Consider the following 24,925-nt stretch of genomic DNA (forward strand, 5'->3'; position numbering starts at 1 on the left):
GCGCGCGTCCGTCGCGGCGCGTGCGAAGGCGAGAGTAGTACGCGGACGCGTCGAAGGTGCTCGCGTCGTCGTCGGCGTCGTCGCGCCCGCGGGAGGGATGGTCGCCCGGGATCGAGGTCACCTCGGGGGTCGCATCGAGAGGGACCGGGCCCCACGGAGCGAAAGCACCTTCCTCGGTCTGCCTCCACGCGCGGACCGTCCAGGTGGCGTCGTCCGCGGGGACGTCCGCGCCACCCTCGCCGCTCTCCGTCATCGCCCCGCTCCTCCCGGAGATCTTGGCTGCTCCGCGACCGCCGGTGTCCCGCGTCGAAACGCGCGCCGGGGCTACCCCGCCGCCCCGTCCGGAGGCGCTCGCACGACGCGAGACAAATCCGCCGGACGCGTCGGGTGCCGAGAACCTCGACGCGGCTCCTATCGTAGCCGGCCCCGCGGCGCAGCGCATGGGGGCACTGACGAGTTTCGGCCGAGTTTCGCTCTTTGCTGGGCCGGCCCCGTGCACGAAATGTAGAACACTCCGGTATGGCGCTCCGGAGACGCGGAGTCGTGCCGCTGTTGGCGGTGCTGCTGGCGTGCGCGGCGCGCGAGACGTGGGCCGGGAATGCCGTGGGATCCGCGATCGCTAGACTCCGCGGGGAGACCGGCAGTGGCGTGGTCGAGGAGACCTTCAGCTGGGACGACGTCCCCTCGAAAATCTCGACGGACGGATCAGGGAGGCGGCACCGGGAATCTGCGATCGATCCTCCCGTCGAGAACCGCGCGGTCGAGAACCCGGGGGAGTGTGTGTTCGACCCGCCGGCCCCGGGCGGGCATGGGTGGCTGTCGCAGCGCGGGATGTGCCCCGGAGTCGGCGGCAACTGTACACCGACGGGAGGACTGGCCCTGTCAGGCTCGCCGCCCTCGCTGCCCAGCAACTGCTCGAAGGAGTGCTACAACATCGGCACTTGCAACCAGGAGCTGGGACGATGCGACTGCCCGAGGGGCACGGAGGGGGAATCGTGCGAGTCCGGCCTGAAGGCGCCGCGCAGGAAGGGCGCGGGTGACTGCCTCAACCAGTGCAACAACCGGGGGCGGTGCGACTCGGGATTTTGCAAATGCGATGCGGGCTTCTTCGCCGCGGACTGCTCCACGTACTTGGACCTCGACGGAAAGCCGCGTTTGATTGACGACGAGTGGGAAGGGCGCGTCAGGCCTCCGCCTCGCATCTACATCTATCCCTTGCCCCCCAAGTTCAACGGCCACGTGGATCTGAGGCTCACCGACAGGCCCTTGGAGCAGATGATCTACGAGCGCCTGCTCTCCTCCCACCACAGGGTGGCCAACCCGGAGGACGCGGACCTGTTCTTCCTGCCCATCCCCACGCGAGCCGCGTTCCGGGGTGGGCTCGATAACGTCGGTGGGTGGCCGGGGGTGAATGATTTCTTCCACGAGGCGATCGAGTACGTCGACAACACGTGGGAGTGGAGTAAGAAGCACGAGTGGAGGAACACGATCATGGTGTTCACGGGCGACTGGGGTCCGTGCGAGTGGTTCTCCGAAAAGTATTCCAAAAAGGAAAACGACCCAGACTACGAGGCGTTCTGGAAGAAGCGGCGCAGGATCAACGAGGTGATCGCGAACGCCATCGTGTTGACGCATTGGGGGCTGACAATCGCCGACGACCTCTACCTCGGAGGGGGACCGTGTTTTGACCCGGCGAAGGATGTGTTGATACCGCCGGTTAACCCGCACTTTGGCCTGGGCCCGTTCGACCCGGACGGGTGGAAGGCGCCCATGGGCACGCGAAGGATCGAATTCGACGTGGGTCTGCGCGGCAGCGACGTGCCCTTCGGAAGCGAACGTGCGATGACGGAGCAGGATGAACCGCGGCGATGGCTGCTGTTCTTCGCCGGGGCCTGGGTGGACAAGCCAGCGTACGCCGACCGCCGAGCCATCGCCGAAGCCATGGCGGGCCGCGAGCAGGAGGGCATCCACGTGGTGCAGCACGCGGGTCAATTCTACGAGAAGAACTACGCGTCGTCCACCTTCTGCATCGCGCCGACTGGAAGCGGCTGGGGCAGGAGGATGAACTTGGCCACGCAGAGTGGCTGCATCCCCGTCATCGTCCAGGATAACATCGCCGCGCCGTATGATGACGTGCTCCCGTACGATGAGTTCAGCGTACGGGTGGCAAAGGCGGACATACCGAAGATACCCGACATCGTAAAGGCGATAACACCGGAGAAGCTGGACCGTATGAGGCAGCAGCTTGCGTGCGCAGCGCGGGCCCTGCAGTGGTCGAGTATATTGGGAAGCGATTTTGGGGAAGGCGGGGAGAACGACGCTTTCGCGCTGCTGATGCTCACGTTGCAGCACAGGCTGGTGACACACGTGAAACCCGAAGGTTGGGAGAAGCTGTGGGCGCCGAACGTCCCAATCAAGGACGCTTGCGACATTCCCAAGGCGCTGTCTTGCCTAAACCAGACGCAGCCAATTTGCAAGCGCCCCTGCAGCAAGCAGCTTCGTCGCTCGGGGCGGGATAAGATTGTTGAGATGCACGGTTCCTATTTTCCACCGGGCGGCGCGCTTTGTACAAAGGATGACACACCGTCGAAGGAGGTTGGCGAGGAGGTTGGAGAGGAAGGCTTGACCGTTACCCTCGGGCCGTCCACCGTGTCCAACACATGCGAGTCGTGAAAGGGGACTATTTTTTCTAAATATTGATCATCTATCGAGAGATTGCTCGAACTACTGTACACTGCAGCGGCCGTCTACTTGGCCTTCTTGAACTTGACGGGGAAGTACTTCGCGGGTTCCTTCCATTCCGACTTCTTACGCTCCGCGCTGTACCAGTACATCTTCGACTTGCCCGTCTTTTTGTCCTTCACGGTGGCCTCCTGCCACTCCTCGCACGGCATCTCCTTGCTCGCCTTGATACCAGCCCGCAACTCGCCGTGGAACTGATCGATCTGCGCTCCGACATTGACCGTCCAGGACTCGCCATCCTCAGCGACGTGCGTGACGGTCACCGCGTCGACGTGGAACGGCGTGAGCGGAGACAGCGGACCGCCCACGACGGATATGCGAACCTGAGTCACGTCGCCGATGACCTGCTCGGATTTCGCCTTCAACTTGGTGAAACCCTCCACCGCCGTCGAGTTTGGCGGAACGTGCGCGACAACCTCGCCGAGCTTACCGACGACGCGAACGGCGATCGGAAATTGGATCGGGTCGTTGAAGCTGCTGCTCTGGTCGATCGCGATGTCGTAGTTTTGACCCGCCGGGTTTAACGTCTTTGGCGTCTGCGGCGCGGCGGGGATGTCGGCGGCGGTGGAGGCGGCCGTGGTTTCCGTCGCTTCGCTCGTCGTCGTGATCGTGGACGCCGGCGCCTTCGCGGCCGCCTCCTTGGGCGCCTCCTCAGGGGGTGAGGACTTCGCGATCTCGGCCTCGATCTTGGCGAATTCGTCCGTCTCCGCCTGGACCTTTTCCGCCTTTTTCGCCGATGCCTCGAGATCCTCCTTTAGCGTCTGCGTCGTGAATGACGTCTCCATGGGGGACGTCGGGGCTGGCGAGCCGGGCTCGTCCGCGACCTTGGGGGTGATCTCGGAACCCGTTGGCTCGGTGGGTGCGACCGCCTCGACGGGAGGCACCTCGACTTGGGTCTTCTTTGGGGAGACGGCCTTTTCGATGGCGCCGGCGACGAGGGAGTGGACCGGGTCCGCCTCCGCGGCGGCGGGAGCGGGAACAGGAGCAGGAGTAGGGGCCGGCGCTTCAGCTGGAACAGCTGGGGCAGGAGCAGGGGCCGGCGCAGGAGCCGGCGCTTCAGCTGGAACAGCTGGCGCTGGCGCAGGAGCCGGCGCAGGAGCTGGAGCTGGAGCGGGTGATTCGCCCTCGAGAGCCTTCCCCTTAGCCGCGCTCGCCCCAAAGTCAGCCGCCTTCTTCTCGAGACCCTCGAGCGTGATCCCCGTCTTCACCGGAGCGAGCTTCAGTGACACGCCCTTGGCGCGAGGGCCCTTGATCCAGTCACCGTGTGTCGCCTCCCAAGTCCTCTCCGTCAACGCATGCTCCACGACAACCTTATCCATGAACCAATCGGCGCCGCCAAACAGACCTCCACCAGACCCATCATGCCAGACGTTGATCTCGGTCAAATCTCCAAGGTCATCCTCCACCACGCGGGTGAACGAATCCACGCTCTTGCTGTCGAAAAGCTCCGGTGACTGGTCCATGTCCATATCACCGGACTTACCTTTGACGCCCACGAGCTGGGCCGACACGACGGCGTCCGTGCCACTGCCGCTCTTTGCGCCGGTGTAGAACGACAACTTGAACTCGCCGTCGGTGGGAATAAACTCACCAACCTTTGAGCACTCGACAGCCTTCGCCGCGCGCTCAGCCTTTTTCTCGTAGCCGGCGGTTGCGAGCGTCGGAGCGCCGAGCTCGATGCCGTCGTCATTGACCCAGTCGTTGACTTCGAACACCCACTGCCTCCCGGTGGTGATGGGGAACACGCGAACCTTGTCGCAGTACCATTTATCACCGAACATTCCGCCAGACTTGTGCGACAACTTAATCCCCGTGATGGTGCCGAGGTCCTCTCCGCGGGACAGCATGAACGTGTCCGTGGCGCCGGTCTCGAAGGACCCTTCCGTCTGTAACAGCGTCGGAGTCCACCACTCGGCGGGCTTCTTGTCGCCCTTCAACGCGATGCTGACCCGGCTGTCGGTTCCGGAGTTGCGCTTGGACCCGGTGACAATCTCGACTCGGTACTTGAACTCACCCTCGTCGCCAGAGGCGGAGGCCACCCTCAGGCCGGTTTTCTTGTCGCCATCCGCGCGGCGCCACACCTGCGGCGCGTCGTCCTTCACCCAATCGTCGCAGACGAGCGTGAGATCCGCGCCCGTGGCGACGTCTTGGATGGTGACCGTGTACAACTTCCAGTCGCTGCCCATCATGCTGGCCATCATGCCACCGCCGGAAACTCCCAGCGTTACCTCCTCGATCAGCCAGGACTTGTCCTTGGGGTCCACGTCGGCGACGTCGGCGGCGTCGAACGTGAAGGCATCCTCCTTGCCCTCCTCGAACCGAGCGCCGAACATGGTCTTGTCTTCGAGCGTTTGCGTGAACTCACCCTTGGGGCCCTTGACCTTGATGAAGACGTCAGCCTTGGTGCCCGAGTACGAGTCGGAGGATGTGACAGTGGTGACGACATACTTGCGCTGACCCTTCGCGACCTTCTTTGCGGCTCCCTCGACGCCGACGCCCGCGAGAAGTACGCGTTCCTTCGCGGCGTCCTCCGAGATCCACTCATCGCACGGGAACATGAATGTCTCTCCTGTGCGCTCGTGGCGAACCTCGATGAGCGCGCAGTGCCACTTTTTCCCCTCGGTCTTGACGGAGCATTTATCAATCTGCTCACCAACGTCGGTGCCCTCGATCGTAAACTCGGAAACTTTACCGCGGCCGAAGGGATCGCCGCGCTGCTCCGGCAGTGCGGTCCAGCCCATCGTTCCGTTGGGTCCCTTGAGCTCCACGAGCACATCAGCGTCAGTCCCGGCGTGGCTGATGTCAGAGGTGTGAACCGTGACAAAATATTTGACGAGCTGTTTCTTCATCCGCTGGCCACCTGAAGCCGGGAGAAGCTCGCATTCGGTCTGGTAGGGCGCGACCTTCTCGTCGAGCCAGCAGTCCGCGGTGAAGAAACGCTTTTTGTGCCAGTCTGGCGCGTCGGATGCGGCGTTGATGTCCTCGACGATGACGTCATCGAGCTTCCAGCCCGGGCCAAATCCCGAGTTATCGTGACCAATGACCACCCTGCGAATTTCACCCAGGAACGGAGCCTCAATGACAAAGATGTCAGACTTGCCGCGCTGGAAGTTATCAGCGCTCGTGTCGAGATCCCTCTTGCCCGTGTCGCCGTTCTCTCCATAGACGATTATGTATACGTTGGCGTCGGAACCCGCGCCGCGTTCGTCCGCGGTGTGAACCGTGATCTTGTATCTGTGACGGTCGTTGACGGCGGCGGCACCGCCTGCGGCAAGTTTCACGGGGATGTCCTTCTTCACGAGCTGGTCACACCAAAACACGGTCTTCTGCTTGGTTGCCTCGTCCAGCACCTCAACCATCTTGCAGTTCCAGTCGGACCCACCCAGCATACCGGCACCGTCGTGTTCTAGCACAGCCTCGGTGATCTCGCCCATCCGAGGTCCCTGCACCCGGAAGAGGTCCACGGCACCGCGTTTAAAGTCATCCTCTGACGACTCCAACGGTAGCGGACCCATCGCCGTCGTTTTGCCGTCGAGCTTGCCCCTGAGCGCGAGCTTGACATTTGCGTCAGTTCCCGCGCCGCGTGTATCCGAGGTGTGAACCGTGACGACGTAACCAAAGGCCTTGTGATCACCGTCACCGGGGTGGACAACTTGCGAGATTTGGTTCGGGGCTTTGGCCTTGCTGAACCATCGGTTGACGCTAAACGCCTGCCTGGCGCCGGTGGTGGTATTGGTGATCTCCACCGACGCGCAGTGCCACGACGCAGGGCCAAAGAGGCTGCCGGTGTCGTCATGTCCGATGCGGATGCGCTCGATTTTACCGACGTCTTTGGCCTGGAGGTGGAAGACATCCTTGGCGCCGCGTTCAAAATTATTCACCGAGTTGTCCAACGCCAGCTCGCCGCTGTCGCCCTTGTCACCAAAGATGACGAGCGAGACGTTGGCGTCGCACCCACCGCCGCGGAGATCCGAGGTGACCACCTGAACGACGTAGTTGTGGATCGACGCGTCGCTGGGAGCGGCTGGCTTAAGAGTGACCCTCAAGTTTTTGTCATCAAGCCAGTTGTCATGATGGAAGAAAATCTTTTGGCCGTCGCCAAGGTTGGCGACAGACACCATGTTGAGGTGCCACGACGCTCCCATGCCCTTACCGTCAATGCCGATGTCTAAGCCCTTGAGCTTACCGATGTTCTCGGTCTGCACGACGAACTCGTCGATCCTCGCGCGTTCGAAGTTGTTGGCGGAGTTCTCCAGCGTCAACATCTTGGACTCGCCCTTGTCGCCGATGAGCCTGCAGGTCACCGTCGAATCGGTGCCTGCGAACCTCTTGTCAGACGTGTGCACAGCGATGTTGTACCTGCAGGTGGCACCGCCGGAGGTTTCGGGCTTGAGGTTGACGTACACGTCCTCTTTGCACCAGTCGTCGTGGAAGAAGAACACGGGGTTGGCTTCCGGTCTGTCGATGTTGGCAACCTTTACGTTGGAGAGGTGCCAGTCAGAGCCAGCGCCGCCACCCCCGTGGCCAATCTCAAAGCCGGTGATTGTACCAACGTCGATGCTCCTGAACGTGAAGACATCCTCAGAGTTTCGATCGAAGCTTCCGTTTTCCAGCTCCTTCATCCCAGTCTTACCCTTGTCGCCGACGATGCGGCAAGACACCGTGGCGTCCGTGCCCGCCCAGCGCACGTCTGATGTTCGGACCGTGACTTGATACTGACACTGCTTAATCGGATCGGCACCCACAGGTGAAAGCGTGATCTCGCTGCTGTAGTGCGGAGCCTTGTCCTTGGCTATCCAACAGTCCGCGTTGAAGGTCACGGTCTCCCCGGTTGCCAGGTTGAACACGGTGATCTGTTGCACGTGCCAGCTGGGACCCAAGTTTGCCTCGTCGTGGCCGACCACGATGTGAGAAATCCTGCCCACGTTTTTCACCCCAGTCTTGCTGAACGTATCCTTGCTCGCACGCTGGAAGTTGTCCACAGATGTGTCCATCATGAGCTTGCCCGTGTCACCCTTGTCGCCGAAAACTATCAAGTGAACGTTGGCATCCGTCCCGGCGTTGTCCATGTCGGAGGTGTGGATATCAATCTTGTAGGTGGTCTTGTTTGAGTTTGGATCATTGACCCCAACCTTGATCATCTGCCTGGTCTTCTGCGGGGGTTCTTTCACATCGAACCACGAATCGATCGGGAAGAAGAAGCGCTCGTCCGGGCGCGTCACCGCGACAACCTCAACGTACGCGCAGTGCCATCCGCTGCCCATGCCGGTCCCGTCGTGGCCAATCTCGATCGCGGTAAGCTTCCCGAGGTCGGGGAAAGGCCCGACATCGAAAACCTCAAGCGCGCCGCGTTCAAAATTGTTCTTGCTGTTGTTGAGCTTGACGTTGGGCACAGACTTGGTCGGCTTTCCGTCCTTCTCCCCGATGAGCGTGATGCTCACATTGGCATCCGTGCCGGCAAACATGACGTCCGATGTTTGCACCGTGACGCTGTAGAGAACGCCGCCCTGTTCGTCCATGGGCGTGAGGGTGACTGTGCATAGGCCATCCTCGAGCCATCTACCGCCGGGCTGGCCCTTGGGTCCAGCCGGGAACACGTACGCCTTCCCGGGCTTGGCCTCGTCGGAGATGATGACCTTGTCCAGGTGCCACGCCGCACCGATACTGCTGTTGTCGTGGCCGATGTTGATCGCAGTGAGGTCGCCGAGGTCCGGCATCTCGATGAAGAACACGTCCCGCATCCCGCGCTCAAAGTTATTCCGGCTGTTATCCAACCTGCGCTTGCCGCTGGTGCCCTTTGAGCCGACAATGTCTATGCTGACGTTAGCGTCGGTGCCCGCGAACTTGATGTCACTGGTGATAACCTCGATCTTGTAGTTGATCGATTTCATCGTGGGCTTCCCGTCGGGTCCGAGCGGGAAGATGTCCACCGCCGTGCCATGCGCGCCGCCATCCTCAAGCCAGATCCCCTCAAATGGAATGTCAAAGACAGTCTCGTTGCCGCTTTCCAAGCACCTGACGGCCACCTCACCGAGGCACCACGATGCGCCAAAACCAGAGTTGTCATGCCCGATGCGCGCGCGCGCGATGCTCGTCCCCATGCCTTGGGCCTCAATCTCGAACCTGTCAACTCTGTTCCTCTCAAAATTATTGGCAGAGTTGTCGAGTTTGATCGCCCCGGTTGATTTGCCACTGACGCCGACGAGGTCGATCCACACGTTAGAATCGGTCCCTGATCCCTTGACGTCCGCGGTTGTGATCGTAACGATGTACCGCTTATTGCTGAGTGCGGCTCCCGCGGCCTGCTCGGCGTCCTCTCTGCTGGTGTAGAGCGTAACCGTCGTCTCACCCCCACGATTGCGGTCAAGCCAGAGGTTCTGGGGGAACAGCGTGTGTTCCCAACCCTTGGTGACGTTCATCACCTTCACCGACTGCAGCAGCCACCCCGGGTTCTCCCCCGCGTTGTTGTGACCTATGCGGCAGTGCGTGAGCTTGCCGAGATCCGCCGCTCGGAGCCTGAACACGTCCTTAGCACCGCGCGAGAAATTCTCTGGGGAGTTGTCCAATCTTTGCTCACGGATAACGGTGGTCTTTCCATCCTTGTCCACGCCAGCCGCGGAGAACACAACGGTGGCGCCGGTCGACGCTCCCTTGGCGTCGCCGGTAACCACGGTTACGATGTAGTCGCACTGTTCCGCCTTATCGGACTTGTTCGACTTATTGAGCGCGTTCTCTTCCTCCGCGGATGTGTCCGGCACGCGGGTCATCGCCAGCTTTGGCGTGAGATCGTCCATGATGTAGGGCTTGGGCTCCACCCGCCGCTTCGCCACGCCTTTCTGCTCCTTCGCCTCGGAATCGACCCGCCACTGAAACACGCTCCTATCGTGGCCGCCCACGGAGATCAGGTTCCTTCCGCTGTTCGCGAAACGAACGTTGACCACGTGCGAGGAGTGGCCGACGTATCCAACCGGTTTACCCTTTGGTTTATCCCTGGGTCCCGCGTTTTGATCCCCGCTCCACTCCATGCGCCTGTACGGCGCGTTCTCCACCACGCACGGCCAGTTGAACAGCTTCACCTTGCCGGAGTCCCCCACGGTGGCTAGAATCTCGCCTTCGCCGTCGGGCGCGGGCCCTCGGTCGCACGCGTTGACGTCCGTGCCGTCGACTGACTCCCCCTTGATCCCCCTCGGCCAGATGCCCATCACGCTGAAACCGAGCGTGCACGTCTGCGTGTCCCACCGCTCGTCCCGCATCGCGTTTCTCACCTGCGTGCCGGTGTTGCCGTCGTAGTAAAGCAGTTCGTACGCGCCGCAGGTGGATTGGAGGATCCGCCGATCCGGAAACTTTGGGTCGAACGCCGACCAATCAAGGTGGGTGACGTACGACGAGTGGCCCCTCAACCGGTGCAGCCGATGATACGCGACGCCCGTGCTTCGGCCGGGCACCGCGTCGCCCGTCACGTCGTAGATGTCGATGAAGTTGTCGTGAGACCCCGCGGCGAGGAGTTTGCCGTCGGGCGAGTACTTTACCTCGTCTATGGCCTCGTTGCAGTGGTGAAATTCGCACCGGGACTTATCCGCTCGCTTCACCACCTGGTTGAACTCGCCGGAGAGCATGTTATCGTAGTTTAGGACGAGAAGCGTGCCATCCTTGCAACCAACCGCGAGGTGCTTGCCGTCGGGGCTGAACCCCAAGCCGACGACGGGGTGGTGTGTGTTGCACTTGGCCTTGAGCACGCGTCCGTTGCAGTTCCACAGGTAGACCCTGCCGGATTCGGCGCCGGTGGCGACGACGTGGCTGTGCCTCGGGTGCACCGCCAGCGCCCTAACGTCCGCGCTGTGGCCGTAGAGCATCACGTGCGGTCCATCCTGGTCGTCAATCTCCCAAATGTCGCACCTGTACGTACCCACCATGACGTCGGACGAGTACAGGTGGCAGTCCAGAGAGCGAATCGCGGGAGGTCGGTTGCTGTCGTCGGCGTTTAGCACCCTCGTCGTGTGGGGCTCACACGGGACCGATTTTGAACGCGCCGCCGCTGTGAGCTGCGCCGTGGTCCACCACATCACCGCGCCGTCGCCGCCCGCGCTCACCAGCGTCTCGCCGTCGTCCCTCAACGCGAGGCATCGCACGCCGTTCAGCGTCACGCCCCCGCCGGAGAGCTCGGGGATCTTCGGTCCCGGGTTGTGCGCCTTGAGCTTGCGGGTGCAGAAGAGCCCCTTGGTCGGGTCGGTGACAAAGAGTAAAACGTCCCCGTCCCTCGTGCCCGCGACGAGCGCTGATCCGCCGCCGGGGACGATCTCGTTACCCCGCGGGGGCATCCAGCAGATGGACATGACGTCGATGGGCGAGGTTACCGGCGAGAACCTGGAGTTCTCGGGTAGGCCCGGGCTCCCTTTCTTCCCGTAATACGGAGTCCCGTCGTCCCGGTGAAACAGCCGCCAGTACTTGACGTGTCTAGCGCCGTACGTGACAAACTCCGACCATTTGTGCTTGATCGTCGCGTCCTCCTCGTCTCCACCGCCATCCACCTTGCCGAACGGGTTCCACGACGCGCCATACACGTGCGGGAAGCTGTCGCCCTTGCCGCCCTTGCCGACGGTGATGAGCCCGGGCGTCGGCGGCTCGTCGGGGCCGCCCTCGCCGGTGGTGACGGTGCCGGGGCCTCCGATCGCGCCGAGCGCCTCGTCCGCCGTCTTCCAGTCGAACACGTGCACGGTGTGGTCGATATCGCCGGTGATGACGACGAGCCTGTCGCCGTCGGGCGAGAACTGGAGGGCCACGATCGAAGGGTACCCCTCAAACGGAAGCTGCGCGACGAGGCCCCTCAACTCCCCCGTCTTCGGGTGCACCCTGCTGTCCCACACGCACACGATGGGAGGGCCGGCGGTGCTCGCAACCTGGCCGGTAGCCACGAGGCACGTGTCCGGGTGCATCGCCAGGCACTTGATGTCGTCGTCGTGCCCGTGGAAGAAGTGCTGCTTATGGTTGTGCCTGTCGTAGACCACGCCGACTGCGGCGGTGTAATACACCGCGTGCTCCGCCTTGTTGTAGAACAGGTTGTTCGCGGTGTTCTTCAATCCTCCGTACCCGTAGACGTACTCGAGGGACAGGCCCGCCTTGGGGGCGCGCGCGGACCTCGCCGTGAGCGCCGGGTCCCAGTTGGACGGGGCGTACACGCCCTTGCGGCACGGCCAGTACTTGATCCTTCCGGCGAAAGCGTACCCAGCCTTATCGCCCGCCTTGTACGCGCCGACCCGACGCTCCTCCATGGCGATGATCCTGTTACCGCTGGATAGCACCGCCGTGACGAAGAGGTCCACGGGCATGCGCCCCGTCCTGTCCTCTCCGTACTTGCCGAACATGGCGTCGACAATCGCGGGGCTCATCCGAACGCCCAATCTGGAGAAGACTTCCATGAACTCGGCTCGCGTGCACAGGCCCTCCACGCCGCCGCGCTCCCTGGACACGGATCCGAACGCGGATTGGAGCAAGTCGCGTTCCGTCTGGTTGAATGAGGCGTACGCGGCGAGCTTCTTCTTGAGCTCGTCCTCCTTGCCGGCGACCTGGATCAAGATGTCGGAAGGGCCGCTGCCGCCCGGGCCTGATTTGACCCGCGCCCGCTTGCCAGTTGAGACGTCCGCGGTCCTCGAGCGCCTGACATCGCCCCACTTGCTCGTGGACCACATTGGAGGTAGATCTCCGGGCTCATCCGGAAGCTGCGTAGTGGGCAACGAGTCACGCTTGGTCACCACCGGGCGGTACGTCCAGTTCTTCGAGCTGAGGGGCTTGGAGGTGCCCATGCTCCCCGCCGCGCCCGCGGACGCGGACATCTGCTTGGTCCCGGACATGCTCTTGGCACTCGCGGGAGGCGGTAGCGGCATGGTGGATCCGGCGCGCCGCGTGGACTGCCCGAAGGCGCCGCCCGAGGATGTCCTGTTGCGAGACTGCTCCATCTCGTCCCCCGCTGGACGCCTCAACAACGGTTTGATTGATTCGCCGAGATTGACCCAGCGATGACGGGTTCGCGAACCTCCAAAGCCGCGTCTTTGAGCGTGAACGCGAGTCTGGCTACTGTTACTTGCGCGATACGCGTATCGTCGAGGTGCACGCGTCCCTGGGTGCCCTCGCTTGTGACCCGAGTAGGGTGCCTCCTCCCGGTCAACCCCGCGAAATTCGGTGGTCACACGAGAACACCGCTGAAAACGGTCGGATTGATGAGCTTCGCCAAGTTTTACGGGCCGTCATCGTAAAAAGTCTGTTCTCTCTCTATCGCCCCTTCTTCGTGCGCGTCCCCTTCTTGCTCTCCTTGAGGTCATCCTCCGTGAGAAACATCGACGCCATGCCCCCACCGCCGCCCCGCCCGAAGTAGCTCGCGGCCGCGCCCTTCCCGTCCAGTCCCTTCATCTTGAACCGACCCGCGCCGCCGTCGTCGATGTCGCCAGACCCGTACTGCGATTCCCCCTCGGCGTCGATACCCAGCAGCCGAAACGGGTTAATCACCTGGTCCTCGTCGTCGTCGTCGTCGTCGTCGTCGTCGTCGGGAATGTCCTCGTCGGACACGTCACCGCCCGCACCACCCACCGCGGCTTCCGAGTCGGCGTACTTGTCGAACGCGTGGGTCACCGGTCGGCCGTCGGCGCCGACGTGAACGCCTATAACGGGCTCACCCTCGGGGGGCGGCACCGCGTAGGGGAGCCTGCCTTCGAGGACCAGGGATAGCACCGTGTTGCCGGCGGTGTGCTCGTCGGGGTCGCCGCCCCTGTGCGCGAAACCCCGCACTTTGGCGTACTGGTGCAGGAGCGACATCGGGGACCACGGGAGCGTCTCGTTTAAGACATCCTCCGCGCCCGTGATTTGTAAAATCTCCGGGTCAAACTCTGTGACCTGGGGGATCTTGAGAGCCTTATCGACCGTCGCGGCGAGAGCGTTGGCCAAGGCCTTGTCCTGGTGGGACATGGAGCTATCCGCGGCCATCGCCGACCACCTGGCGCCCGTGCGTTCCTTTAGCTCGGCGAGCCAGCGCACGGCGCTGTAGGGCTCCCTCACAATCGGCAGCGGGACCAACCCGCCGATGATCTGTTCCGCCAGGCCGATGTCTATCCTGGGAAACACCAGGCCGGGTGAGTCGCAGAGGCACGTGTCGTCGTCCAGGATGAGCGTCTGCAGCGTCTTGGTGTGTCCCGGGGTGGCCTTGACGCTGACGGCTTTACGCCCCAGTATGTAGTTCACCATCGAGGATTTCCCCACGTTGGGGTGGCCCACCAAGCCGATCATGACCCTCCCGTCCTTAGCCGCGGTCGCCTCCTCCTCCTCAGCCTGCAGCGCAGCGGCGGCCACTTCGTCGTCGTGCTCGTCATCGTCGGAGTCCCCGTACTGGTCCTCGTACTCCTCCTTCGGTTGCTCCCTCGCGGCCGCCTTGGCCTCGGCCTCCTCGGCGGCATCCTCCGCGGCGGCCGCCGCGGCTTCCGCAGCCGCCTCTGCTTTTTTCACCGCCACCCGCTTACCCTTAGCGGCGAGCCGCGTGCACACGCGGAGCAGCGCGTTGGTTCCGACGCGGAGTCTCCACGGCGTGGGGTTCACGTCACCGCCGGTGACGTCACCGTTCGTGACGTCCTCGGCGTCGGATTCGGACGCGTACGGGTCAGAGTCGGCTCCGGAGTCGTCTCCGGAATCGTCGCTGAGCAGGAGCAGGTGCGCATCCGCCAGTTTCGAGTCCAAAGCGAGCTCCCGTCTCGAGACTTTCTCCCTGGCGCCGCCCGTCGTACCCTCCGCGGGCATGCCTATGCGTTTCCTCACCTCCTTCTGCCCGCCCGCCCCGCCGCCGCCGTCCTTGGACGTGAATCCCACCACGTCGTCCACGCCCGGCAACGCGGCGAGGAGGTGCCGGCCCCACTCCTCCGCCGCCCTCCTCGGAATGGCGTCCACCTTGTTCAGCACGAGCACGAGGGGTTTGCGGAGCCTCCTGGCGACGTGGGCGTACAACGCGGGCGGGGTGTGCAACAGCGGGTGCCGCGCGTCCACGACGAGCACGGCCACGTCGGCCCTCTCGAGGACGCGCCACAGCTGGCGCCACACCTCGATGTTCTGCTCAAACGCGGGCGCGTACCCCCGCCCTTCCTCCCTCAGCCGATTCTTCACGCCGGAGATCCACCGGACGAACGCCTTGCGCTCGCGGGAGTGGAGCTTACCGCGCTTGAGCTCGTAGTCCCACTTGGGCCTGGCGGGCATCAAGGTCACCGCGCCGCGGGTCAGGTCAAAGTCGGCGCAACGCATCTCCTCAAACGCGGGGGGATCCGAGCAAAGCGCGCGCCGCGCGTCCCGTACCCTGCGCTCGACGTCGTACTTGGCCTCACCCGCGAGAACGGTCGTCGCCGCGCGCCTGTACGTCCCCTGTTTGCCCTTGCCCTTCTTCTTCGTCGGCCCGGTGTAGGTGCTCTTGAGGCCGAGGGACTCGACGGTGAACACGGTGGTGGCCATCCCCTCGCGCGCGTCGATGCGACCGTCGCTCTTGTTGGCAACCTGCGCGGCCTCGCGCACGCCGCTCGTCTTGTTACCCTCCTGGCGCTTCTTCATCTGTCGTTTGAACGGGAGCAGGGTCGAGGACGGTCAGCGGCAGGGTCAAAGCGAAGCGCGGCCACATCTACGGCACCGCCGCCGCCGCGTATTTCGATTCCGACGTGCTGTCTCACCTGCGCGGCCATGCGCTTGGCGTGCGACTCCTTCTTCTTGGGAGGCATGGCGCCAAAGTCCAGATCGCGGGTCGCTTGAGACCACGACCCGATACAGCGGCGCCTCGACGACCGAGGAGGACGACGTGTGTGTGATGAGGTGACTACTCTCGTTATTTACACCAAGCGAAAAAAGCGCGGCTTTCGCCTTTTGTTTTACCAGATTTCCAAAATCTTACCAGCCACCCCGAGCGCGGCTGCTCCGAGCAGTCCGGTCTTGAGAACGTTCCCGAGTCCCTCCCCGACCTTCTTCACCGCGCTACCCACGACGGAAGACCCGAGAAGGACCGCGAGCGCGACGCCGGCACCCTCCAACACCAGGTTCTCCTGCTCCGGCGACAGCGACGCGTCGATGGTAGCCTTGGCGCCCTCCACGCTGGACACCGCGGTGTTGAACTCCTCCACCGGATCCCCGGGGTTTAGGTAGTAGCCCGCGGCTCCGATGGCGGCGAGGAGCAGCACCGGGGGACCCCAGCCGATCGTCGGGGGCGCGTCCCGGGTGGGAATGTTCCCGGTGGCGTTGTACGCCTTGACGCCGACCTCGCCGCCGGGAAAGCCCCCCGCGAGCCCGCCGAAATCCTTCGCGAGGTTGACCTCCTTGGTACCCTTGCGGACGCCCGGGATCTTCGTCTCCTTCTTCTTGACGATCGTCGGGTCGTCCTCGAGGATCTCGCGGTACTTCCAGAAGCCCTTCTCGCCGCCCGCGAAACCTCCCACGAGCTGAGAGTCGCGTCCGGTTTTCTGGACGAAGCCGTCCTTGTCCGCCTCGATGTACTTCCCCTGCCCGACGTAGAGCTTCTCGCCGGTGCCCGCGGGGACGTACCCCGGCGATCGCTTCTCACCGGGCACCGGGACCTTGACGTCCGGGAGCTTGACGTTGGGAACGTCCGGGAGCTTGACGTTGGGGATGGACTTCTTGAGCTTGTTCGCGGCGTCGCCGAACTTGTCGCCGATGGTGGCGTTGCGAACGGTGACGGACGAACGGCGGGACGCGACGCGGGGCGAGACGCGCGCCGCGGGCTTGAGGTTCGCGACAGAGGAGGTGACGACCGACATGGTGACGCGCCGGTTACCGCGAATCACTCGACGAGCACACGACGGAGCGCGTCGTGAGGGAGTGATCACGAGGGACGGCAACGATTCGTGGATAAACAATTTTCTTGGCCAATCACGACGCGTTCCAACGCGCCAGCGCGGCACGACCGGTGGTGCGCGATGAACCGTCGCCGTTTTGAAAGCGGGCCGCCTTTCGAGCCCTTCGATTGACCGGCACAAGCATCGGCACCCGAGGAAAACGAGGGGCGACCGAGTCGCGAATTTCGTTCACACGACGACCCGCTTTGGCGGCGGCCGGGAGGAGGAGGAGGAGAAGAAGGCCAGTGGGCCGGCCGATCCACCCCCAACGTTCCATCGCGATGGAGAACATGGCAGAGGTTGACCCGTACAGGGTCCTGGGCATAGATCCCAAGCCCAACCTGACCGATGCCGAGATCAAGAAGGCGTATCGAAAGTTGGCCCTGAAGCTGCACCCCGACAAGCGTAAGGACTCGGAGCGGGAGCGCGCGCAGCAAGAGTTCGACCAGCTTCAGAAGGCGTACGACATCCTGCTGGATCCTGAGGCGAGGGCGGCTCTGGAGAACCTCGCGAAGGCGAGGCAGGCGACGAGGCAACGGCACGAGTCGCAGGATGCCAAGCGGCGGAAGATGAGGGAGGATCTCGAGCGGCGGGAGCGGGCGGCGGAGCGCGGGAGGAACGAGGAGGAGGAGGCCAAGGATCGGCTGCAGCAGGAGCTCGCGAGGCTCCGCAAGACTTTCGCAACGCGAAGAAAGGGGTACGACGCCGAGGCGACGAAGGGCACCGGCGCCGACGCCAACGGGAGGAGCGCGCACGGAGACGGTGCACAAAAAGGCGAGGACAAAAAAGCCACCGCAGTCGACGTCCCCGAGCACATGTACCGGACCCTCAAGGTGGTGTGGCGCAAGGACATCTCGGACTACGCCGCGTCCGGGCTCAGGGAGATATTCGACGCCTTCGGGACGGTGGAGGACGTGGTGATCAGGGACGGAAAGAGACGAAAGGGAAGCGCCCTCGTGGTCTTCGCCGACGCGGCGCAGGCGGAGCGCGCCGGTAGGGCGCAGTGCGGCGACGCCGCCAACCCTTTGCTCGCGGTCCGCGCCGCGACGGAGCCCCGGGGGCCCGCGTTTGGGTGCAGCGGGATGGATACCAGGCCGCAGACCGCGACGAAACGGCCGACCCCAGCCCCGGAACCCGCCGCGAAATTCAAGCCGGCTGAGCCCCTCTTCCCCGGAGCCGCCAACAAGCCCCTCTTCCCCGGAGCCGCCAACGCCGGCGGCGGCGCCCTGTTTCCGGGGGGGGCGGGGAGGACGTCGCTGTTTCCGGGGGGAGTCGCGGCGGCGAGCGGCGGAGGGGCGGGAGGGCTGTTCCCGGGAGGCGGGGGAGGAGTCGGGGCGGCCGTCGGCGTCGGCGGCGGAGATTACGAGAGCGTGGTGCTGGACAAGATGCGGAGAGCGCAGGAACGCGCGAGGATCATCGCCCAGATGGAGGCGGAGGACGCGGCGGCGGAGGAGGAGGAGGCCGGGTCGTAGGTGTAGCATGCAAAAATCGGTCGAATTCGCAAGTTGGAACGCGGCTAATCTTACGCGCTCGTCGTCCGTCGACCCCCGCCTTCTTCAGACACTTACTTTCACTCAACCGCACCCACCCTCGTCGCTCTCGTGCTCAGTTCTTGATGGCGAACCTCTGCGTCCACTCCTTCGCCGTCTTGAGCGCCTCCGCCTCGTCGACCTTCCAAGCCTTGGCGATCTTCTCGGACAGGGGATCGTCCGGGTTGGGCGCCGAGAGGAGCGCCTGGATGGACAGCAGCACGGTGCGAATCTGCAGCGCCGGGGACCACTTGTCCTTGAGGATGTCCAGGCAGATGCGGCCGAGGGTGTCTATGTTCGGGTGGTAGATCTTCGTCAGGAAGCGAACCTTGGGCGCCGCCATCGGGTACTCCTCGGGGAGGAAGAGCTCCAGCTCGAACACGCCCCCCTCGTACGGCGAATCCTGCGGACCCCGGATCATCACCGAGAAGTGCCTCAGGTTATCCTCCTGGGGCTGAGCGCTGATGCCGGGCGCGGGCTCGGACAGGAGCCGCTGGGTTTCCTGCGCGGGCGGTGCGTTCGTCGGGTGGGTTCGAGGATTGTCAGGAGACGGTCGTGAAAGGTTCACGCGGGGTCGTGGGCGGAGAAGCGGCGGACGAGCGCCCGTGATCCGCAAACGACGCGGGCAGATCCGTGTCTTGTTCTTTTTTGACGCGGACTCGGGGCGCGGGGGGGTTCCGCGCCCGGGATCGGGTCACGCGACGCGCCCCGACCCATCGAGCGGCGACGTTTCGCCCGAGTACTTCGTGGACGTTCGAGAGGCGGGGCTCACCTTGATGATGCGGCGCGGGAGCGCGCTGGAGGCGGAAGCCATCTCTGCCTGTTTTCGACGGTTCGACGACCCTTCGTCCTTCGCTTCTCGGGCGGTCCCTTGCGTTGTCTGCCGCCTTCCGCGGACGAGACGGGGGACGCGAACTCGGGCGCGCGGGTTGAAGAACCTGTGCGCTGGACGCTCGCGCGAGTGCAGTCTCGCGGGAGTGCCTCCTGTCGCGCGAAGCGTGCGCCCTGCGACTGTGCGGATCACGGCTGGTTCACGGCTGGTCCGCTTTGAACCACCCAGATACGGTCCGCTCGAACCGCCTAGATACGGTCGAATCACGGGAACAAAAGCCATAGAATAGTAAGCACTAATAGGGGTACATTCCCAACTGAAAAACCGCTCGGTCAGGTGAAGGTCTTGCTAATTCAAAAACAGTCGTTCGGCACCGGAAAACGTCCTGCAAACGGTCGTGTTTAGGTTAACATTGACACGACGCGCCTGCCCAGGACCGGGTGACCATGGTGGCCACGCGACGCGCGAAGCGCGCGGCCAGCTCCGCCTCCAAGAGGACCGGCTACGTTTTCTGCCTACTCCTCGCTGCACAGTACGGCCTGCAGCCGTTCCTCAAGGTGTTCATCGCCGACGGGGTCAACAAGGTTTCGCTCGTGCTCGGCACCGAGCTGGCCAAGGTCCTCATCGGCGTCGTCGGCATGCTCCTCGACGGCAGCCTCGCGTCGAACTTCGCGGGATGGAATCCAAGAGGTGCGGCGTTCGCGGTGATCCCGTCGCTGATATACGCGGCGCAGAACTACCTGCTGGTGTTTGGGTACCAGAGCATGGACAGCATCACTTTCAACTGCCTCAACCAGTCGAAGCTGGTGTCAACCGCGCTGTGCCTGTACCTCCTGTTCGGGACCAAGCAGAGCGTCGTGCAGATGGTTGCGCTCGCGGGATTACTCGTCGCGGGCGTGATGCTCCAAGACGGCGGCGGCGACGGCGGGTCATCGTCCAAGGGTACGTCGTCGTCAGACGCCAAGCTCGCCGTCGGCGTCGCCGCCGTGATCGCCGCGAGCGCCCTCTCCGGCGTGGCCTCCGCGGCGTGCCAATACGCCATGCAGCGCATCGGGACCCCAGCTCCCATTTTCACGCTGGAGATGGCGTTCGTCGCCATCCCGGCCCTGCTCGTGTCGCAGGCTGGTCTCATCGCCGAGGACCCGGCTGTTTTATTCCGGGGCTGGGACGCGCGCACTCTGATCCCGGTGTTCGCGTCGGCGTTCGGCGGCATCTGCGTGGGGCAGGTGACGAAAAACCTGGGGGGAATAGCGAAGGGGTTCGCGATCGTTGGCGGCTTGGTGCTTACGGGTTTGGCGCAGGGTGTCCAGGAGGGCAGGTGGCTGGAGACGAGGACCCTCGTGGCGCTGGTGCTGGTGGTGAGCTGCGTCTGGGCGCACAACACCCACCCGCCGGCCAAGCCCAAGAGTAAGCGCCAGTAGCGTCGTGTTGTATGAAAAAACATCTGTGAATGAATGCGTGTGAAAGCGCGCCACTCGTCGGCGCCGTCACTCCGACTTACCCGCCCGGGCCTTCCTCGCCTCCTTCTCCAGCGACTTGAGCCGCTTCCGCTGCTCCGCTTTGAGCTTCCCGAAACCCTCCCACCCCGGCCTTCGCGTCAGCGTCGTGAGCAGCGCACCGGCGAGCAGCGACATGAGCGTGCACACCATCGTCGTGACGTTGAACGGCATGGAGAAGTCCGGCGTGGGAAGCGTGAGGAGCGCGCCCTGCATGTACACCCCCTCCGAGTGCGTGTCCCCGACCTCGGACGCGACGCCCTCGACCAGGTCCAGGAGGCGCGACTCCCCGAACTCGTGCCCGTCCCGGGGCGAGACGGGCGGCAGGGAGAGGAGCGCCGCGGGCAGGTCGAACCCACGGTTAGCGTCCGGCGGGAACTCGCTGATGCGAAGGAAGGCTTTCTCGAACTTGAACGATACCCTCGCCACCGACGCCGACGCCGGCATCAGCACCTGGAGCTCCATCGTCGACGGACGCCGCCTGTCCACGCCGGGGACCCACCGCAACGCCTCCACCGCGCCACCGTTCGCCCCAACGTCCGCCCCGGACGTGGGCACGGGGACGGGGACGCCGTCCATCTCCACGGCGAGCGTGTGGATGAACACGCGCACGTACCACGGAAGGGTCTGGAACAGCCGCGCGCGAGTCCCGCTCGCCGACTTTGAACCCTCTGGCCGCCTCAGCTCGATGGATATTCCCCCGCGGTGGTACCCGCTGCCCGTCACCACCCGCTCGGCGTACAGCTCCGGAGCGACGGTCCCCTCGTCCCCACCGCCCGGACGCACCGCCACGTCGAAATCTTCCGCCGCCGACACGTCCCACGAGAGCCACGCGGGTCTCGACGCTTCGTCGGCGGCGACAGCTGTGTCGACCCTCCTCCCCTCGTCGGCGACAGCCGTGTGCACCTTCCTGCCCCCGAACGCGAACGCGGTCCCTCCCTTCGTCTGCACGTGCACGGCCGTGGACGTCGCCGCGGCGCACGCCCGGATCCCGTTCGCGCCTCCTCCCCGATCGACCCCGAGCAGGGAGGTCAGCCGGTGCCCCCCCTCCGGTTCCCTCGCGATTTTGTTTGCATCCACGACGAGCGTGGCCGACTGCGTCAACTCCAGCGCGTCGCCCCTGACCCGAACGCGCGCCGTGAACGAGACGTACTCGGCGCCGAAGACGGATGATCTGGACCCGAGCAGGGCGGCGATACCCGCGCGGTCCCTGCACGGGAGGAGCTTGAGCCACGGCGTGAGGTTCTCGGTGCAGACAGCCTCCGCCGGGAGCGATCCGTGCCTGCGCCTGTTGTCGGACGAGATGCCATCGCGATCGACGCGCGCGGAGCCGTCCCACGGGCGGAACACCAGCGCGGGCTCCACCACGACCTGCTCGTCGCGCAGGGCGCTCAGTGAGGCGCAAAACTGCCCGCCGAACATGGCCGTCAGGTTCGCCCAACCCTCGTCGGCCACCTCGTCGGACTCGGCTGCGAACGCCGCCCAGAGCTCGGCTCCGATTGGCTTGGCCCCGACCGGGGGTCGTCCCCACCGGCGGTACATCCATCGGCCCTGCGTGAACGACAGCTCCGCGTCGGCAACCCCCGTGGCGCGCGCGATCTGCGCGATCGCCTTGGGAAACGTCTCGTGGTGCCGCGCCACGAGCGACGTCTCCTGCCGGAAGTGAGCGACGAACGCGATCCGCCCATCGGGGAGCGGGCGAACGAGTGCCTCCTCTTGGAACGTCTCGCGGGACTCGCGCGCCGCCCCCACCGACGCAGCGAGTACCACGAGGAGAAAGGCGATGAGCATCGCGCGGGCGAAGCGCCTCGAACCCGTGTCCGCCCCGCGTGCAGAGGCAATCTGAGGTCGACACGATTTTAGATCCGTCTGCTGTGATGCAACTGCAAATGGGCCGAGAGTGAACAGAGAGCGCGCACGACTTTGACGCGTTGATCCGATGCGATCGGATATTAGGCGAGCTGGATATTACACAAGTCTTGCCCTGGCTATGATACATAAAGAATAATAGAATGGTCAGGCCGCGGCAGCCTGCTGCGCGGCCCTGGTCAGGAAGGGATTCTCCCTGACGTCGTCAAAGCTCCTGCGGCCGCTTGTGTCAAACGAGCTCCTGCGGGAGACACTGCTCAGCCTCGGCGGCGGCGTCGGAGGAGGATCCGTAAACGTCGGAATCACGACCTTCTCCCCCCAGTGCTTTTTGAGGAGCTCGGCCGCGTCCCTCCGCTCGTGCTCCGAGTTGATGTCCTCCCTGGGCAACGTCATTGCGAGCACGAGCTGGTCGTGCGCCTCTTCCTTGCGCTGCATGTCCAGCAGCAGCTTACCCAGCTCAACCCTGTGAATCAGGCGCTTGGGCGCAATCTCGACGGCCCGCCTGAACAATGCCTCAGCCTCCTCGAGCGTTCCGGGCTCGAGCTTGCCCCCGTACATGACCCGCACCAGCGCTCGCACGATCCGTCCCAGGTTGGCCATCTGGTGCTGGTACCTCCCCAGCACGTGAAGCGCCAGGTCCGAGGTGGGATCCAGCCGGATGGCCTCCTCGCACCGCTCCTTGATGGTCCCCGACAGCTCGACCTTCTCGCGGTTGTCGCTCCACATGGACAGCCGACCGAGCGCCGCGCCCAGGCACAGGTGCGCCTCGGCACACTTCGGGTTGAGCTCGATGGCACGCTCGCTGATCTCGGCAGCCTCCTTCGAGATGGCCCTCGCCAGCGGGTGATTGTGAAAGACATCCTCCGTGAACACCCGATCGGAGAGGGATTTGGACAGGCACACGAGCAGGTCGGGATCCGACGGCCGTATGGCGACCGCCTGTCGAAAGTTCTCCACGGCGCCGGCGGAGTCGCACATCGAGTTACACCGTCGCCCCTCCTTCACGAAAAAGTCCACCCGTCGCTGCTCGTTCTGAGACTCCTGCGACTGGAACCCGCTGCACGTGCGTCGCATACCGCCCACCACCATGCCGGTTAGCTTCCGCGAGTTTTTCCCCAGCCCGTGCAAGCCGTCCTGCATCTTCTGCTTGATTTTTCCGGGCGAGAGCGGGACCCCCTCTGGAAACAGCTTACTCTTGAGGTGCTCGTGCGGGTCCTCCCCTTTCCTCTCCGAGGCGCCCCAGAGCCACTTCGCCAGCTGTCTGACGTGCCCCGGCAGCCCGCCGAACGTTTCAACGCCGATGTTGTACGTGACCGAGTAGGTGACATTGAGGATGAGCACCGCCGCGAACTGCAGCAGGTGAAGCGGGGGCCGGAAGAGCCGTCGGCCGAGCTGCCCAACCTGCCCAACCTTTTGGCCCAGGAACCGTCCCACGCGCTTGGGCCCGAGCGCCTTCGGGAAGTTGAAGCTGGGCCTGAAGCCCTTGTACGAGATCTGTCCCTTCTTATCCTTGCGTTTCCGCGGGCTCGGCGACCTCTTCTGCGCACGCTGGAAGATCTGCTCCCAGAATGGATTCCTCTCGGGCTTCTCGGGCGTGTCAAGCGGATCGACGTGCACCTCGGGAACCTCGGCGAACTCCCCGTACGGCAGGTTGGTCTCGAACCGGCGCTTCCCGTCCCCGAGTCTCTTCCTCGGAGGGAGGTGCGAGGTGGTCCAGTGCGCGAAACCCTCGCGCGACGTCTTGTTGCTGTACAGCGGCGCGGTGGTGTCTGCAAAGGAAAAAGTTTGGTCGGTGAGAAAAAAAGATAAAGTTCAGAGCCAAAACGAGGTTAATTTGTTGTAATCGCGCGGGAGGAAACGCGACCGGGCGGGCGCGGATGGCGGCAGGAACGGGAGAAAAGGCGCGATCCCGGGAACGCGGGGGGTCTCATCGCGATTTGGCGCGTCGCGTGGCCCCCGAGATCCCACCATCGCCCCTCGCGTCGCGACAAAGCCGGGTCGAAAACCGACGTGATCGATGCTGACTCGGCGCCCAGTCAGCAGCCAACTGGACGTTGGCCCGCGCACTGGGTGTTCAGTCTCGAGGTTCGCGAGTTCGGTTTCCTCGGGCGGGGGAAAAACGCGGTCGGGGGGTGCATTGACGCGTCCCTCCCGATCGCGGCGATCATCGCGTGAAGTATGCGCTCGGAACATACCGTCCATCTCAAATCCACTGCCACTTCGGCGGATGCCGCTGAGCGAGGCGAAGCGCTGCGGCGCGTTGCCCGCGCTCCCAGTCAGCGTCGCCATCCCGTCCCTTCTAAGAACTTTTTTCCCCTTCCTGCACCCTCAGCCTCGGGCGGTCGAGAGGATGCCCCCGACCTGCCCCGCGCCTGTCTCGAGAGCCTCGACCCTCGAGGCTATGCGGTCTGAGCGGTACACCCACTCCTCGCGAAATCCGCGAAAGCTCAACCTCGCCGACCGCGTGGCCCGCGTCCGAGATCTCTGGGATTCCGCGTCGTGAAAGTCTTTCCCGGCTCTGCTTCAAAAAAAGGTTCGCCTCGCGCCGGCTGGGCTCCCCTTCGCGGCTCCAATCAGGTGACCGTGGGAGGTGCA

General features: G+C 64.2%; 9 protein-coding genes across 9 annotated transcripts; 3 read left to right on the forward strand and 6 right to left on the reverse strand.

Moving 5' to 3' along the window:
- Positions 1-519: 519 nt before the first annotated feature.
- MICPUN_50255 (glycosyltransferase family 47 protein) lies at positions 520-2,673 on the forward strand (the record flags this gene model as incomplete). Its single annotated transcript, XM_002502072.1, has 1 exon — positions 520-2,673. The coding sequence occupies one exon, from the start codon at positions 520-522 to the stop codon at positions 2,671-2,673; it is 2,154 nt and encodes a 717-aa protein (XP_002502118.1).
- MICPUN_58565 (hypothetical protein) lies at positions 2,672-12,695 on the reverse strand (the record flags this gene model as incomplete). The annotated part of the gene is made up of 1 exon (XM_002502455.1): positions 2,672-12,695. One exon carries the CDS (start codon positions 12,693-12,695, stop codon positions 2,748-2,750), a length of 9,948 nt encoding a protein of 3,315 aa, XP_002502501.1. The 3' UTR covers positions 2,672-2,747.
- A 313-nt stretch (positions 12,696-13,008) lies between these two features.
- On the reverse strand, positions 13,009-15,479 carry MICPUN_58566 (predicted protein; the record flags this gene model as incomplete). Its single annotated transcript, XM_002502456.1, has 2 exons — positions 13,009-15,315; positions 15,432-15,479. 2 exons carry the CDS (start codon positions 15,477-15,479, stop codon positions 13,009-13,011), a joined length of 2,355 nt encoding a protein of 784 aa, XP_002502502.1.
- An 83-nt stretch (positions 15,480-15,562) lies between these two features.
- MICPUN_108261 (predicted protein) lies at positions 15,563-16,580 on the reverse strand. The gene has a single exon (XM_002502457.1). The coding sequence runs from the start codon at positions 16,524-16,526 to the stop codon at positions 15,627-15,629; it is 900 nt and encodes a 299-aa protein (XP_002502503.1). The 5' UTR covers positions 16,527-16,580; the 3' UTR covers positions 15,563-15,626.
- Positions 16,581-16,885: 305 nt separating this feature from the next.
- MICPUN_58568 (predicted protein) lies at positions 16,886-18,076 on the forward strand (the record flags this gene model as incomplete). The annotated part of the gene is made up of 1 exon (XM_002502073.1): positions 16,886-18,076. The coding sequence occupies one exon, from the start codon at positions 16,886-16,888 to the stop codon at positions 18,074-18,076; it is 1,191 nt and encodes a 396-aa protein (XP_002502119.1).
- Positions 18,077-18,080: 4 nt separating this feature from the next.
- On the reverse strand, positions 18,081-19,137 carry MICPUN_106902 (predicted protein). Its single transcript, XM_002502458.1, has 2 exons — positions 18,906-19,137; positions 18,081-18,635 (listed from the first exon to the last, which is right to left on the reverse strand). The coding sequence occupies exons 1-2, from the start codon at positions 18,945-18,947 to the stop codon at positions 18,210-18,212; spliced, it is 468 nt and encodes a 155-aa protein (XP_002502504.1). The 5' UTR covers positions 18,948-19,137; the 3' UTR covers positions 18,081-18,209.
- Positions 19,138-19,411: 274 nt separating this feature from the next.
- MICPUN_58570 (Drug/Metabolite transporter superfamily) lies at positions 19,412-20,386 on the forward strand (the record flags this gene model as incomplete). The annotated part of the gene is made up of 1 exon (XM_002502074.1): positions 19,412-20,386. The coding sequence occupies one exon, from the start codon at positions 19,412-19,414 to the stop codon at positions 20,384-20,386; it is 975 nt and encodes a 324-aa protein (XP_002502120.1).
- Positions 20,387-20,452: 66 nt separating this feature from the next.
- On the reverse strand, positions 20,453-22,252 carry MICPUN_58571 (predicted protein; the record flags this gene model as incomplete). Its single annotated transcript, XM_002502459.1, has 1 exon — positions 20,453-22,252. One exon carries the CDS (start codon positions 22,250-22,252, stop codon positions 20,453-20,455), a length of 1,800 nt encoding a protein of 599 aa, XP_002502505.1.
- Positions 22,253-22,477: 225 nt separating this feature from the next.
- Positions 22,478-24,619, reverse strand: MICPUN_58572 (predicted protein; the record flags this gene model as incomplete). The annotated part of the gene is made up of 2 exons (XM_002502460.1): positions 22,478-24,099; positions 24,526-24,619. The coding sequence occupies 2 exons, from the start codon at positions 24,617-24,619 to the stop codon at positions 22,478-22,480; spliced, it is 1,716 nt and encodes a 571-aa protein (XP_002502506.1).
- Positions 24,620-24,925: the final 306 nt, after the last annotated feature.

Source organism: Micromonas commoda, chromosome 5 (assembly GCF_000090985.2).
Source record: "Micromonas commoda chromosome 5, complete sequence".
Taxonomy (NCBI): domain Eukaryota; kingdom Viridiplantae; phylum Chlorophyta; class Mamiellophyceae; order Mamiellales; family Mamiellaceae; genus Micromonas; species Micromonas commoda.